The sequence below is a fragment of the Mixophyes fleayi genome, chromosome 1 (genome assembly GCF_038048845.1).
Source record: "Mixophyes fleayi isolate aMixFle1 chromosome 1, aMixFle1.hap1, whole genome shotgun sequence".
NCBI classification, from domain to species: domain Eukaryota; kingdom Metazoa; phylum Chordata; class Amphibia; order Anura; family Limnodynastidae; genus Mixophyes; species Mixophyes fleayi.
Window position 1 is genome coordinate 206,845,404 of NC_134402.1, and position 17,148 is coordinate 206,862,551.

The following is a 17,148-nucleotide window of genomic DNA, read 5'->3' on the forward strand; positions in this document are numbered from 1 at the left end:
AACATATCAACAATTCATAGAGGCTGCCCTGCCGTCTCATAACATTAGAGGGAGATTGTAGAGTATTTTACCATATACCACGATACTCTCAACCCATTATTGGTCCAGCCTGCTCGTTTTTGCTATAACTTATTGATTATATAGTTCTGCTGCTATAAGATTTGAAATTTTCTATTGTCACGAGCCGTGGCGGTACTCACAGCCGCCGCGGCTCGCATCCTGTCGGTCCCAGCGTCCCGGCCGTCGCTATGACTTTTAGTATCTGGCAATTAGTCTGCAACTGTGGCTCTGTTTGTGATTGGCTCTTGGCTGCATTTAAGGCAATGAGGGCTGATGCCTCATTGCCGGTTATAGCGTTCTGTCCTCAGTTCTGCTACCTGCTTCTTCTCCCTGTTTGGTTATTATTACCTTTGGATTGACTACCCGTGTATGACCTTTGCTTGTTCCTGGACCATTGAACCCTCGCTTCTTACCCTGACCATTTGCATGAACTCCGGATTTTGCTCCTTTCGCCTGTCCCTGGATTTCGTACCTGTGCTAGTGACCTTTGACCTTGGATCTCCTCCTCACTTCGGCCTGCCAATCACTCCACTCCTGGGTTCTCCTTTAAGTCAGTATACGTTACTCCACCCTCAGTCGGCCCGCAGCCAAGTCTGTCCCCACCACTAGGGGCTCCAGCGAACACCGGGCCTTCAGAGTAGTCCCCGAGTTTCACTGTACTGGCTTGGGAGTTCCTAACACCTATAAAGCGTTTTACTTCATCTTGATGGAATCAACCTTTAGAGTTTATTAATCCTTTCATTGTATTATGAATGTTAGGTGCTTAGGTTGATCCCAAATCCAGCACTCATTGAGAATTTATATATTATTCTAGGAGGATTAGCGCGTTCTGGCAGCACGTCTGCCAGTTTTACCAGATATAGTGTATTTTGGTCAATTATTCCATTTCAAGTTTTTAATATTTCACTACTCCTATCATTGTTTTACTATGTGAGATTATTTTAATGTATATCTAATAAAATTAAAATTTTATAATATCCCCACCATCCTTTGAGTGCCCCTAAAACACATACTTGTTCTTTGTCTATGTTTACACCCAATCTGGCCTAATCAAAGTTTGGAGTTTGTGAGAATTGGTGGGGGGGGGCTTTTTGTCCACCCACCTCTTGAGGATTGACCACAAGTTCTCAATGGGATTAAGGTCTGGGAGTTTCCTGGCCATGGACCCAAAATGTTGATGTTTTGATCCCCGAGCCACTTCCTTATCACTTTTGCCATATGGCAAGGTGCTCCATCATGCTGGAAAAGGCATTGCTCCTCACTAAACTGTTTTTGGATGATTGGGAAAAGTTGCTCTTGGAGGAGGTTTTGGTACCATTCTTTATTCGTGGCTGTGTTCTTGTGGGTGAGCCCACTCCCTTGGCTGAGAAGCAACCCCACACATGAATGGTCTCAGGATGCTTTACTGTTGACATGACACATGACTGATGGTAGCACTCACCTTTCCTTATCCGGACAAACATTTTTCCCAGATGCCCCAAACAATCTGAAAGGGGATTCATCAGAGAAAATGACTTTACTCCAGTCCCCAGTAGTCCAATCCCTGTACCTTTTGCAGAATATCAGTCTGTCCCTGATGTTTTTCCTGGAGAGAAGTGGCTTCTTTGCTGGCCTTCTTGATACCAGGCCATCCTCCAATAGTCTTCGCCTCACTATGCGTGCAGATGCACTCATATCCCTGAGCACTGGTGTGGCCCCGATTCTGCAGCTGAATAAATTTTAGGAAACGGCCCTGGCGCTTACTGGACGCTCTTGGGCGCCCTGAAGCCTCCTTCTCAACTATTGAACCTCTCTCCTTGAAGTTCTTGATGATCCGATAAAAGTAAGATTGCACGTAAATGCACGTATTTTACATTGGTGAACTACAGGTCCCAGAAAGCCCAGGCTGTCATGAACAGTATGGGCATGCTGGTGCTTGTAGTACTACAAGCACCAGCATACCTATGGCTGCCAAGGCATGCTGGCACTTGGGGAACAACAAGTGTCAGCATACCGTAACACCTAGGGTTCGCTGTGTTCTGTAAATTTTATTTTAAAAAATAAACAAACATTCCTACTTAACAACTCTGTACTTCTTTCTTCTGCAGGATCCAGTCTTATCCAAATGTAAAATAAAAAAAAAAAAGACTAAAAAAATAGTCCAAGTGATGGACAAAAAAGAACGTTGTCTAGTAGTTTGATCACCAATATAATCCAGCCGGAACATGCTTGACAAAAAAATAAATTGTTCAGGAGATGCAGCATCTGCTTCTGAAATCAGAGGCAACCCGCCGAATAATGAAATTCTAATAGTCGGTAGGTCTTTATAACCTGGGGCAATAATTTTTTTTTTATCATCACTTGGAATTTTATTTTGTGGTTCCCAAAGTGTCAGCATGCCCTGGCAGCCATGAGTATACTAGTGTTTGTAGCATTACAAGCACCAGCACACCGAGACTGTTCATGGCAGCCCCAGCTTGCTGTGACCTGTAGTTCACCAATGTAAAATAGTGCTTATTTTTTTTTTTCATTTATTGTTACACTTTTATTACCCCACACCCACCGACCAGGGATGTGGGAGGAGCATTTCTTTTAATGCTGACCAGCCTGGGGCTGGTTGGTATCATGGCAGGGGGACCCCTTGCTGCTAGTTCACCTGCTATGGTGCCACCGGCTGGCTAAGCTTAGGGCTGGTTGGAGAAAAATAGGGGAGATCCTGCTCTGTTTGGTAGGGATCATTGAGGATATTGAATTTATTGTAAAGATTTCTGGTCTCACTGTGAATCGGGACAAAACAGCGCTGTGTCTGGGAGAAAGGGATGGGAGCCCAGAATGGGGCCATAATTTTAATTTTCATTGGATGTCCAATCATTTTACATACTTACAAGTTAGAAATATTTTTTGGGTAATTTAACTTCTATCTCGACCTGTATAAGGTGAATGGAAAGGGATTTAGAGGGGTGGAGAAATCTGATGCTTTTGTTTAGCTGAAGAGCACATCTCATTAAGTTGATTGCTTCCAAAATGACTCTCTTCAGGCACTCCCTATTCTGCTTTCTCAAAAAAACATCACACAAATCAATAGTCTATTCAGGAGATTTATTTGGGTAGGCAACAAACCACATATTGGCTTGATTAAATTGCAACAAAATAATTTAGAGGGATTAATTTCCCGGATGTAAAAATTATAACTGTGCTTCACTGCTTCGATATCTCAGGGATTGGATTCAGGGTAATAATATATAAACCGCTACGTTTCTGGAGAGTGAATTCCTAGATGGCCTGGATTTGGTCAGTTTCTTACATATACGTAACCAGGAGATCACCCAGGAAATGCGTGACAATCCATTGCTATGGACTACAATGAAGATTTGGCATATTTTTCGCCATAAGGCTGGATTGAATAAGTATAAATCGGTTCATCTACCATTACTGAGGAATCCTGATTATCAGGATGGTGCGATGGCCTATCCATTCTCCATATGGAAGGTGGGGGGATTCGGAAAAAATTGATTGCCTGATACACAAGACTGTTAGACGTCCTTTAACATTTACTGAAGCGGTATCCAAATTTCCTAGTGGTGAAGCTTTTCTGTTGGCATTCTTTCAGGCTCAGCATTATATAAGCTTTGTGCTTAAGACATTTTCTGAATTAGACTGGAATAATCCGGTGGATAGGCTTTTGAGTTCCACAAATGCTAAAACTAAAGCTATTTCTCTACATTATAGCAATTTACGCACTCCCGTTGATCTGTTCTCATCCAATGTGGGATTGAGCAGGTAATTGTCTATTTTTCCCTTTCTTCCACACAATGAATAAGTGCGGGCATTGGAACTATCTTGTAAACTTCTCCCATAGAGCATTTATGTAGAAATGTTTTTAAATATTTTCCATAGTACATACCTCTCTCCTCAAAGGAGACAACATATGGGACTTGCTACCCATTCCCGATGTGATAGATGTGGTGTAGATGGTGCAGATTTACTTCATTGTTTATGGCAATGCTTTCTGATCAGGAGTTTCTGGCTACAAGTCCAAAATATAGTGGAGAGATTTGGTTAATTATATCCCCTTCACCCCAGAGTGGGCTATATTGGGGTATTTTGCCCAAAAATCAGAAAAGGGTAGTAGGAAATTGCTATTAGCCATTAGTGTGGCAGCATGTAAAACTATTCTGCACACCTGGACGCATCGGGATTATCCCCCTGTAAAATTGTTTAAAGAAAAGCTTTTTTCCTCTTTAGAATGGAGTGGGTGAAAGTGTCACTGGACAAGGAGGTAAAAGCAGAACGCTTTTTCACAACATGGGAAAGTTATATTGATACCCTACCACTAACCACGAGGAAACAGATTCATGAGTGTCTCAAGTTTACTTCTTGGTATAATTTGAGGAAATTAGCAAGTGATCCGCCTATTATCCTATAACAGTTCTTTTATTCAGGGATTTGTGAACATGTATAGAAGCCTGCTATTTGCCTCCAGCCGTGGGAAGGCCAATGAGTAAGCTGAGAAATTCTATATATTGGATTATTTTATGAGCACACCGACTTCTATAATATGTTAATGATTGGTTTCAATAAATATTTGATTTAAGTGTATCATGTATTGCCAGTCTTCTATAAAGGATTTAACCCTTTTTTGATAACTTCCAGTATTTAAGCCGATATCTTCCCTATGCACATTTGTAAAACCACACCCCTCTTTGAAGATGGAGGGGCCAGCAGGCAAGCACCGGGTGACTTTCTCCCCCCCCCCCCCCCCCCCGTGCGTAGCCTATTCCATCCAGGAGTCACATGGGACGCGCAGCATGCAACAGGTACTGTCCCATGTGTGCAGTGCAAGAAGCGTGACAAGGTAAGTAAGTGGTGTGAGTTATTGTTCTGGTAATGTGTGTGTGTGTGCGCAATGGGGCTTGTGGAAATGTAATGGGGATGAGGACAGGGGGGCTTAAAAGCAAAATGGGGTGAGAGCAGAAGGGGGCTTATTATAAGTGAAAGGGGGGTAAGGGCAGAGGGGCTTGTGGTAATGTAATGTGGGTGTGAGGTAGGTGGTGGCTAATGAGTGCTATTTTATTTGTGGGGTGATGGTGGAGAAATTTAATTTAATAGCGGGGCCTAATAATTTAAGATGAGGTGGCGGGACCTTTAATTTAATGCTGAGGTGGTTTGGGGCTATTAATTGAATATGGGGCGAAGTTTAGGCAGGAGGGCTATTTATCAAATGTGAATGTGAATTATTTAATGCCGGGATGGTTGTGGGAAATGGTTATATTTATTAAACTTAAATGCTATTTATTGCTAGGCCTGCTTGGAGATAGGGAAATAGGGTTATTTATTAAATGCGGATACTATTCATTTAATGTTGTGCCTGGTTGGAGGGAAATAGATCTATTTATCAAAGTGAATGCTATTATTTTAATGTTGGGGCTGGAGGTAGGCCTAATTATTAAACGTGTGTACTATTTAACGTCAAGGGCTGGTTGGAGTTTTCTAAATTTCATGTACCCATTTTTTTTTCCAGATAGGACTCCCAACATTCCCGGATCCAGACAATAAGAAACTGAGCTAAAGACACCAGCAGCCACAGGTCGGGAAAGCGACAAGAACAGGACACACATACTCAGGTACATACAGCAGGTGTACACACTCGCATTGAGTGCAAACACATACTGGGCTCCAACTACCATTTATTTGGCCCCACCTACATGAGGCCACTTTCAGACTTTTTTTCCAGGGCCACTTTAAGTTCACAATCTCTCCCTGCGCTTTTCTATGTAGGTGGGGCCCACCCGAGTCAAAAATTTGCAAAGCGCAAGTCAACTGCACCATTAAGAGTCGCACACGTCATGACGTTGGACCCTGCCCAGCCGACCACAGAGAGAAGATGAAGCAGAGGTAAGTCACATTTACTTTATTGTAATTTTTTTAGCTGCTTTTTTTTTTTTAAACTTGACAATGTTCCTTTTTTACCTGAGAGTGGGTAGCATGTTCTTGGCATCATATGGATTGGGGGCAGTACTCTGTGGAACAATATGATTTGGGAGCTGTATTCTTTGGGACAATATTGTTTAGGGGCAGTACTTTGTGGGATAATATTGCTATATATATATTCTCATCTATCTAAATGCACAACTGGAACACCTGGGCTTGACTAGATTTTAGCCAACCCCTAAACATAGTGAACGCTGCAAGAACAGGTAGGAGAGAGCAGGACAGTCTGCCAACTGTTCTGATTCTAGTGGAGCAAAACTATGTCCTGATCTAAGGAGCGAGGCCTAGACTATGCACTCTTTATATATATACATATACTACATTTCTTGATATACTACACTATGTTAGCTATGTCCTTCATGGGCTGACCACTCCCCCTCTAGTGTCTGGTCTCGCCGTTGCAGTCCCCCGGTGGGCCCCTCATGCCCCAGTCCGACACTGCAAACGAGATCATCATTCAACAAAAATACACATTGAGGGCGATTATAAAAGTAGCTTCACCACTAAAACGAAGGTTTATAGATGAAGAGGAAAACAGGAGGGCTCCAAGAATATACAAGAGAAGAAACCTCCAATAGAGGATAAAAACCTTTAAAAAAAAATTAAAAAAATGGTATTTTCAACCTATCCGATCATAAAACTATTCAAATCTGAATATTCTCTACTAATTAAAGGTCTTCCCATTGCTCCCACAAAGAAACCAAATCAATTTCAAATGTATATTGATATTAATAGCTTTACTAGAAAACGTACTCTTTTTTAAAAGACATTTTGCAGAAAAATACTCAGCCATTATTACCAATTATGAAAATGCTTCACAGTCCGGCCTTAAACCTGCGTCTGAATGTTACCCTCTAGAACCAAGAAGCAGACATATTGATATCTTTCAAGAAATGATAGTAAACGATTTGTGCAAATCAAATTAAAGTAAAAATCTTACTAGACAAGAATGATAAGCTCTAAAAAGTCTATGTCAGGCGCCGTCCCCGCTGATCCCCTGTCAGACGGGGACGGACGCCTGACTTTCGCCGAGCGCTCTGTTGCTTACCAACAGACGCGTTGCAGCTTCCCGTTGGGCTCTCTGTCGGGCGCATGCGACCTGCCTCCGTCCCGTTGCTAGGCAACGGGACGCTACTTCTCTTCAGCGTGCCGACCCCTGAGCCTCCCAATCAGCTGCTGCATCTGCCTCTATTTAAACCTGGCTCTGGCGCCATTAGGGTGCCAGAGTAACAGGTTTCCTGGCCAAGTGCTCCTGGTTTTCCCTGCTCTTGTATCCCTGAGTGTGCTTCTACTGTTCCTGCTGTCCCTTGTGACCCGGCTTGGCGACTACCCCTTTATCTGTGTAACCCATATTGTACTGCGACCTCGGCTTGTTGACTACCCCTTCAAATTCTCCCTGGTACCGTATATTCCTGATTGGCTCGACCCGGACCGTCTGACCCTTCTACACTACACCGGCCACTGGCTAGTAGGACCGCGACCTGCGTACCCTGTGCAGCGAAGTTCAAACCTCCTTGCAGGGGTCCCTGGCGAACACCAGGGGTACGTTAGACTCCGCACCTACTAGTTCAGTAGCGCTAATACCCTTTAGTGTTTGCTCCGTTGTACTCCTCAGAAGGCCTACGGCCTGACAGTCTACAAAACAATAAAGATTTTGTGATCAAACAAGCAGATAAGGGGGAAGGCATGAAATTCCCAACAATGGCAAGAAATCAGGTGGCAAAGGGACCATCGTCACCACTTTACCGGTAAAATCCATATGTATTAATCTAGCATTACAGCAGATATCGGAGATATTTGCTGCTTTGCACCTATTAGCGTTTATCTGAGCACTCCCCATAACAGTGTATGGGGAGCGCTCAGTATCGCTATGTATCAAAGTGTGGCCATTGAAATGTTTCTCAATTTCTACATGAAAATGGATGCCATCTGAAGCTGGCGTACATTTTTATAAGTGAAAGCTTTCTCACTTGTCAGCTCGACAGAGCTGGACGGCGCCTGCGTGGAGGGGTGGAGGGATCACATATGATCCCTCCCAGTCACATGCCAGAGTTCACAGGAGTTCACTGTTCTGGTCACTGCTGCCGAGAGACAGATTACTTCTGCTGTGGCTATTAACTACAAGTACAGATATTACTAAAACACTCTTTATTCACATTCTTTAAGAGGGAGTTTAAAGAAATAGTAGACAATGATTCAGAAAACATTGTACATACCGTTTAGAGGTTAATATTGCAAAGAGATTCATTAATTTACTTATGCTTCAGTAATGCTGTCCGTCTCACAAGCAACACAGAATAGCAGTGGGAGATGAAATGCCTGGCATTTACAGTCAGCGCATGGGCAGTAACCAAAACAAACACAAGAGAAGATTGCTGCAGCTTTTAAGAAGGAGATAAGACTGCTGAGTCACTTCTCAGGGACATCAGATTATTGGCACTGCTGTCCCTGAGATTTTTTTTTTTAATACATTGCCAATACTTTTCAATCCTTATCAAGGAGATAAGGATTGAAAAGTTTCAACTAAAAAAAAATGAAGGGTCATAAATAGACACCTTTGTAACAATGGTAAGCGTTGAATGAAACCGCTGTGGTTTCAGGATTAAATCACAGGCTTGGTTGAAACAACCTGCAATTTACTTAGTACATTCCTCTAGGCTTTTCATACCAATAGGGTGTTTGTGAGGTGGGCAATAATATAATAAACAATGAACTAAGGTGATAACTTTTTTAACCTTGGCACAGTTGCCTATTTCTTATCTTTCAATACATAAACTAAATCACAGTGTTGGCTATGTACTCAAGATTAGGAATATTTTTTATATCACATCCTGTGCTTCCCAGCTGTACATGTAGTCCCAAAAAAAGTCCTTCCATACCAAAGATCTGCTCTTAATTATACCAGTTCAATTTCTATTAAATTCCTATTAGAATAGTTTTCTAAAATCATACACTCCATTGCCCACCACTTTCTGCTCTTATTACTTAAATACACACCCAAGCTGTAGTTCACTTACCCTGATTAGTGTAACAGTATACTGCTCCCATATTATCATCTCCTCCATTTCAGACACCTAGTCAGAAAGGAATTTAAAAAAAAAAAAGCAAGTCAAGTTACATGAAGAATTGTTAACCTGTGCCCCCACCTCCCTCAAGCCAAACACATTTTCAAACCACACCATACCACTAACCAAGCTCATGATCTTGCCAGACATTCGTAATAATTCAAAACATGATGGCTTGATTATGCGATTGCAAAACACAGCACCTCTCATGCCCAATCACAATTTGGCTAAAGTGAAATTAGAGTTTGTGTTGCCTTAAGCGACTACGAAGGTGCCCTGTATGTATTAACACATGTAGGGTGTATACTTGCACAAGACAGCTAAGCCTTCATCCATTTATATTTACATTAGCTATTCAGTTGAAAACAGATTTGATTATGGTGAATAAAAATTATTTGCTAAAAAATATTCCAACAAAAATATTGTTTTATATGAAATTTACATTTTCTAGATACCTTACTTTTATAAAAGGGTAATTGAAAAGTACCACAGACCTTAACACATATTATTTCATTTTGATTCTAAAGAAATTGTACATGTTCATATTTTCTATTAAATTTCTTCATGCTGCTGGTGGAAGAAAGGAACATAATCAACCATGATTGGTTGATTGGAGGATCTCTCTGTATGTTTGTTCCCTTTAGGATAACCCCACCCTTTCACGCACCTGCTATAGCCTATAAATTGATTTGAGCAACTTCCACTTCTTTATTTGTCTGAGAGGCATGTTGGTGTCAGTAGCTGAGGGGGAGTGCTGACATTGGATTGCTATTTGGAGGCTTCTGGGGTACCTCATTGGTAAGATAGCTCTCAATTTAAAAACACATCTGTATGGCCCAAATATATGGGACTCTCATTGTTTAGAGTTAGCACCACCCTATTAGCAAAAGCGCCATGGAGTGGCGGGTGGCTTTAACATACATTTGCAAATGTGTGCAACTAAGATTTTTGCATTTTTATCTACAGTAGAAATGGCAGATATGTTGCTGGCTATAGCAGTGTGCTGGGGGATCTCTCTGTGTTTGTTCCCTTTAGGATAACCCCACCCTTTCACGCACCTGCTATAGCCTATAAATTTATTTGAGCAACTTCCACTTCTTTATGAACCATTATGTATTTTATTGTGCCTGACTTCACAAGCAAACACTATTAAAGTTTAAAAAAAAAAAAGTGCATTATGTCTCCCTTTCCAAATACTCAACCAGTTACTGCAGGGTACAAGAAATATGGGGTCCCACTGCTATAATGAAATCCAGGCCCAGGTTATTCAGTGCATGGCTGCGGGGCACTATGGTGTGGAGCAGCACAAAAGACAAAAAAAAAAAAAAAAAGTGCGCTACCAGGTGCTTGTTTTAACTATTTAGGGTGGCATGCATATTATATAAGAGACCCCTGTACATTACACATTGTCCACTGGTGTTGTGGTGTATAGACAACATTTTATATGGGCAATCCACATCAGTGCCTGATTTATAGTGACTAAAGTTGAATATTTTTTGTTTACAAATGTCCATCTGCAGTTATCTCGTGAATCATTGTAAGTAACTGAAGTCAAGCTTCTTTCAAAGAAGCCAATGTGCTTTATAAACACAATGGTAATTGTGACTGGATCACTTATAAATAACTTATGGTATAAAATGTATTTAAAGGAAATAGTGTGGGGCGCTTATTTATATAATTGCAAATGCACTTATATTTTTATATTGTGTATATTTTGGTAAGGGAAATCTTTATTTCTGAGACCAGGGAAGAAACTTGCTAGAGGAAATGCATTATGTCTGATGTATATATCTGATACAATAAGCCTTTGTTTAGAAATCATTTTGTATATCTTGCTGTAAGGCAATGCCTTGTTTGGGGTTTGCAACTTTTCTTGGGGAATTCTTTTCTTTGGAGGAAATGTGTATTCTGCAACTGTTGTAAGAAAGCACCCATGCTAATCTCATGTTGATTAGACCTTTTGATGTGAGTGTCCAATACCCCTTAAGGGAAAGGAAGGGGTAATTAGACTTGCTGTCAGATGTCTAATGTGTCCAAATTAAAATACAGGAAATCACAGCAAGGTTTTAGGATATCACAGATGAGTGTAAATAGTGTTAGCTTTGCATTACATGTAAATCCAAGTTTGGGTAAACAAATTGCTTCCAGATTCTAAGTATAACCTGTGAGGCTATGTCTAAAACTGTATATAAAGAGAGCCCTTGTAAACAGAAATGTGTAATTCTGATGTTTCATCTGACCTGACCACTGATACCTTTAATCAGTGGAACTGTCCTTGTCAGGACACTTGAGCGAACTAAGCATCACTCTCTGCTTCAAGACCCTGCTTAACAATTTCTTCAATATTGCTGTAATTATGTGACCTACAAATTAGACCCAAAATCTAATCTGTCCTCCAGCTATTTCTGAGGTTTGGACCCAGCTCTCCACTACCACCGCTCTGCCCGCTACCCAGCAGCTCTGGCCAGTGCGATAGGCCAGGGTGGATCCATCCACAGCACCCTGATACATAGTAAGCGGTCAGGGGTACCAGAGAAGGTGTACCTGCAAGGGTGTACCATAGCAGCGACAGTTAACCAGAAGAAACGTGGTTCTGGATGCCATAAAGAAGTCCAGTGGTGGCAGCAGGTTCCTCCTACTGCGACAGGAGGTGTGTATTTGGAATAACGAAAGGGGACGGTGGCAAAGTAAGCCCAGCTGTTACCCAGCAACAACAGGGTGGCATAGACGGTCCATCCTGTCACAGTAATCTTTTTTTCTTTTGTAAAAGTATTCTAGAAACTTTGGAAATAATCATGTAGCAGTATCAAAAATATACATTGTGCTGCTGTTGAATTGGTTCTAAATTCTTTCTATTGGGTAACCCAATTACTTCTTATTAAATCAAAGTTACAGTTTCTCATGGTTGCCAAACATGAATGAAATATAACTGGTCTATTCCTAGAATAGGTGTCAGTAATGCCAGAGTTTACTTTCACTCTTATCACCCACCAGCCTCCCAATATATTTAAATATAACCTTTTGCGGTGATGTTGGTGAGAAGAGTAATTTTTCAAAAGCACATTACACTATTGTCCTATAGATTGTAAGCTTCCAAGCAGGGCCCTCTTATCTCTTTGTATGTTCTTAATACCAGTCTTGTATTATTACTTTATATCCAATTGTGAAGTGCTCTAGAGTATGCATATGCTATGTAAATAAATGCTAATAGTAATAAAAAAAAAAACCTGGCATGATTATGTTGGTATTCCTGGGTTTTCTGTTTTCAGACATGATATTTTTTATTTTGTGTGTGATTTTTGTCCTGAAATACAATGTTAATATACTCAGTAGGCCAAAAAAGGACCATTATTTGTGAGGTGATAACATCAATGATATATCCTTGCATGGCCCTGATTGGCTAATGGTGTTTTAACACTACACTGCTGAGTGGTATTTTGCTGGGGAAAAATAAATAAATAAATCGGTCGACTATCACTACCACATCTGCTTGTGGACAGCAGGCACACATAGTAGTAGCAGCAACCTGTACACACCTGTCACCCCACAAAAAAATATATCGCTAAAAAAAGATAAAAATACTGCAAATTGCTATATTTCCATAAAGCAAAGTGGGACAGAAAGGTACCGATTGTAACAAAAGAAAAAAAAAATGCATGATTGTTATTCTTCAACCTTTTTAATCTGAAGGTGACACATGAGTGTATAATTATATTCCATGGGAACTCATGCAAACATCATTATGAAATATATGCTTTATAGTGAGTTATTTTAAAGATAATAGCATAAGAGTAAAGGCACAAATGGAAAATAATCGTTATTTTATAACTATTTAAATATATTCTTCTATTATCCAGCTGTAAACTTACAAATAATAAAAAGCAGACTGGACTATTTCCACAGTGTATTGTGATAAATATTAATTATTCATACATAGTACAGTTCATTCTAATGAAGAATCAATCTTGCATTACTTCCCTGGATTTGTATTCCTTTTGTCTACAATTACATAGAACTTACCTGAAATCTTACAGCCATGCTTGAATCCACAAGTAATAATAGGATTTAAATGATACCTTTGGCAAAGTGAAAAATGGAGCAGAATATTGGGGGAATTATCTTTCTGGTGGACTGTTCTAGGTTAACATGTACACCTATTGCTTCCTGCATAAAGTCCCACCCACTGTGAAACAGGAAGGTGTACTGGAAAGGCGGAGCAGGTAGAGAAATAATTACAAGTAGAAAATTATGGAATCCTAGCAGTAGTGACAAGTTTATGCGGTTAATCTCTGCCAAACACAGGCTCAGAGAATGACATGCCTGTGTGTGAAGATGTTTTTTATTTCACCGATGATATACTTTGTGGCAAATATTTTACCCAACGCAATGCAAGTTAAGACTATACCTGCTGCCTTTTATTTCATGATATTTTTGTGGGTAAAGTGGACCTGCCACGTATGGAACATTATCTACATCCGTTCTCTAAACTACACAATAGAACTTGACATACAACCAAAACTACTTTTTGATTGTTTTGTTTTCTACATTGTTGCAACAGTGTTTCAGATCTCTCAAGTGCTGCATAAAAACTTAGCAAAACATAAAAAACATCACTTAGGAGGAACAAATTAGCAATCTTCAGTATTTTTTTTAATCAAGGACCTTGATCGCTACATATTTTACTTTTGTCCAGCTTAGTGTTTGATGGGAACAAAAGGTACTGTCAATCCATAAGATCCTAAAATTTACGATCACCAATTTTAGCGCAGATCAAGCAGCATTCGCTGTTCTTCAAACAAAGACATACTAAAGAGTATCAAAACTTTCAAATACAAGTTTACAATTTAATTTGGTGCAGTATTGATAACTTTGCAGTTTATTTTTATTGTGCTGACTGATAGTTCTTATTTAATCCCGTTCTAGCTATCCTACTGGTCAGGTATTTTTAAAATCCAATATAATGCAGATTACGCATAGGAAATAAAGTTTAAAACTTTCATGACCAGGAGGGCAGATAAACAAGAAGAAAGCATCCTCCCCAACTGGTTTGACGGGTTATGAATCGTTCTGAGACTCCTGACAAACACCGAAACTCACCCTACAGGGAGAGAATAGGCACAGCTTTAAAATGATTGCCCAACATATTTTGCGCTCTTGTTAAATCTATAATATGGACTATAGGGACTCGTAAATAACATATGTAATCCTATGCAGGTTGCACTTCTACATTTATTACAACCACTGAGGAGGATGAGGACCGCGAGTATTCTGTTACGTTGAAAAATACATACGTTACACAGAGGTATACAATGCATAGAAGCATTTTAGTTTTCTATAAGGAGCAATCTATTACTAAACCTTGATGCAATACAATTCAGGAAGGACCCCACCTTTCTGAAAATTCTCTATGGTGACAAACGCAATAAAAAAATGTTTTAGCTGTTAAGTCCCAATGAATCAGTTATCAGAGGACAGATCTTTTTAAGAATTTCTCAGCCCTGGAGAGAACAAGCACATAGGAGCCACCTTCACTTTGTTAATGCAAGATTAAGTCCAGGGATCAAAATACAAAGCAGGAAAAAGTTGAATAAGTCTGTCGCCTGCATTGTGATGGTTATCAACCTGTTGCTATCAGATGAAATCAATATACATTTAAGATTACAAAAAGGTAGTATACTCCAGATAATAACTTGTTCGTTGAGTGAAAGCAGAACATAAGAAAAACAAAGAGCACTAGTCAAGTGAATGAACAAAGGTAACTGTAGGAACATATAGATGTGAACGGACAGAAGTTACATTTTGGCCAGGAGGATACCCTAGAAATTGAACGTAGGACACCAATAAAATAATATCTGGCACCAGGACGGGACTTCTGAAAGAAAGTGTGAGGTGAGTTCCTGGCAGGGACCATGTAAAGCCATGGAGGTAGACGTTGAAAATCAGGAAGGCAGCTCTATAGCGAATTTTTAAGAGTCCGTCTTAATAAAAAAAATAATGATTAATGTGTTTGAACAAAAATCAGTGAAAGCAGTTGTGAATGCAGGCTTGGGCTCGGTGCAGATAGAGCTGTAGGTCTCATTACCTGTTTGAGGGTCCGACAACTCCAGCAGGTGTATACTCTACAAACTCCTCCAACCTCACTGCATTTCCTGGAAGATTTTGAGACTCAGAGCCAGTGTAACCCTGTCACTGACACAGAGAAATCACGCCCTCTCCCTTAACTCTCTCGCCACCGACTGATAGATAGATAGATAGATAGATATATATATATATATATATATATATATATATATATATATATATATATATATATATATATAATACATATTTATTAACATATTCATTAACGCTTTTTCGACGTTGCATTACCGCAGACTACAAACAATTCTATAACCTAACGAATACTATTCCCGTAACATATGTAACGGTACATGTAAAACCCTATTCTTGTTGTAAGATTCCATTTTTTCCGAAATTGACTTTCATTGCCCTCAGCAATAGTCTGTCAAAGCCTCACATGCCCCGCCTTATGAGAAAAACGTTTGATTCTGAATAGCGGCGCAAAGCTCCGCAGAACGTGATGACGTAAGAGGCAAATACTCCGGTGAAGCTGTCAGAAAACGGAATAGAGACTAGAAGGGGATGGAGGAACCCGAGGAGGAGGAGGAGGGGTGCAGAGGGAGCCTGGAGATGGGGACCGAGGAGCCCGGAGAGGAACATGGTGAAGGTGAGGACGAATGTAGATAATAGTTTGTCGTTTTAGCAGTTCGTGGACGTTAATGGAGAGGGGAGAAAATGGTCAAGGGAGGAGGGAGCGCAAAAGAGGGGAGTATGATGCCGGAACTGAACGACAGGTGTAAGTGAATTGCTGAAGATGAAGGGAAACATGCCGGGTAAAGATCTAGCTCGGGAACAGCAATCCGGCCCTAGACGGAGAACATCTCTTAATTTCAATTCATACATTTGTTTATGGTCTCTAAGACCTAAAATTTATATTTTTCTATAGTGCTGTAATTAGAGATGAGCGGGCTCGGATTGCGCTAATCCGAGCACACCCGAACAGTGCGTATCCGACGGGATCCGAGCACTGTTCGGGTATTTCCGGCGGCCAAAAAACCCGAAACTATGACGTCCAAGTCTCGCGTCGGATCTCGCGAGACTCGGATTGCATAAATTCGCCGCTTGCGGACGCCATCTTCATTTGGGCTCAGATCAGGGAAGAGGGAGGTTGTAGTTTAGTGGTGCTCCTGTGTCCTGTGACTCTGTCCTGCTTAATCCAGTGGTTAGTTTGTCCTGTGCTCTGTCCTGCTGATCAGTCCAGTGGTGTTTTTGTCCTGTTCTCTGTCCTGCTGAGTCCAGTGGTGCTTTGGCCAGTGCTCTGTCCTGCAAAGTCCATAGTTATTTTAAAATTTTTAAAAAATCATAAAAAATAAAAAAAAAAATAACCCAAAAAACATACAAAAATAATAATAAAAAAAAATTAAAAATTATTTAAAAAGTATAAAAAAAATTCTAGTGCAATATATTCTTGCAGCCCAGAAATATTAGTACTGCAATATTTACCTACGTTCACTGTTCTTGCAGTCCAGAAATATTAGTACTGCAAAATTAAAATATGTTCACTGTTCTTGCAGTCCAGAAATATTAATACTGCAATATTTACCTACGTTCACTGTTCCTGCAGTCCAGAAATATTAGTACCAGAGATTAAACTACTTTTCACTGTTCCTGATTGGTTTGTTAAAGTGTGCATGTCCTATTTCAACAACATCAGGGTGGGTGGGAGGGCCCAAGGACAATTCCATCTTGCACCTCTAGCAAACTCTTGCAAACTGCCATCCTGTCTGCCACTGCAGTGCCACTCCTAGATGGGCCACGTGTTTGTGCCGCCCACTTGTGTCGCTTAGCTTAGACATCCAGCTACCTCGGTGCAACCTTTTGGACTAAAAACAATATTGTGAGGTGTGAGGTGTTCAGAATAGACTGGAAATTAGTGGAAATGAATGTTATTGAGGTTAATAATAGTGTAGGTGCGAAAAAAATAAATATGGAT

General features: G+C 40.4%; 2 protein-coding genes across 7 annotated transcripts in view; one reads left to right on the top strand and one right to left on the bottom strand.

Annotated features, from left to right (window-relative positions):
- The window catches only part of TJP3 (tight junction protein 3), a 195,587-nt gene extending 180,300 nt beyond the window's left edge, over positions 1-15,287 (bottom strand). The window contains exons 1-2 of one of the 4 annotated variants that reach the window (XM_075204819.1): positions 15,178-15,287; positions 9,048-9,104 (exon numbers count right to left, since the gene is read on the bottom strand). In XM_075204819.1, the coding sequence (XP_075060920.1) occupies positions 9,048-9,095 (48 nt within the window). In that variant the 5' untranslated portion in view covers positions 9,096-9,104; positions 15,178-15,287. Of the gene's footprint in view, positions 1-8,246; positions 8,262-9,047; positions 9,105-13,115; positions 13,223-15,177 lie in introns of those variants that run through there. The other 3 variants (XM_075204817.1, XM_075204821.1, XM_075204820.1) reach the window with 3 other exon arrangements.
- A 330-nt stretch (positions 15,288-15,617) lies between these two features.
- Positions 15,618-17,148, top strand: part of PIP5K1C (phosphatidylinositol-4-phosphate 5-kinase type 1 gamma) — a 238,503-nt gene continuing 236,972 nt past the window's right edge. For 2 of the 3 annotated variants that reach the window (XM_075204822.1, XM_075204824.1), the window contains exon 1: positions 15,618-15,822. In XM_075204822.1, the coding sequence (XP_075060923.1) occupies positions 15,738-15,822 (85 nt within the window). In that variant the 5' untranslated portion in view covers positions 15,618-15,737. The remainder of the gene's footprint in view (positions 15,823-17,148) is intronic. The other variant, XM_075204825.1, reaches the window with a different exon arrangement.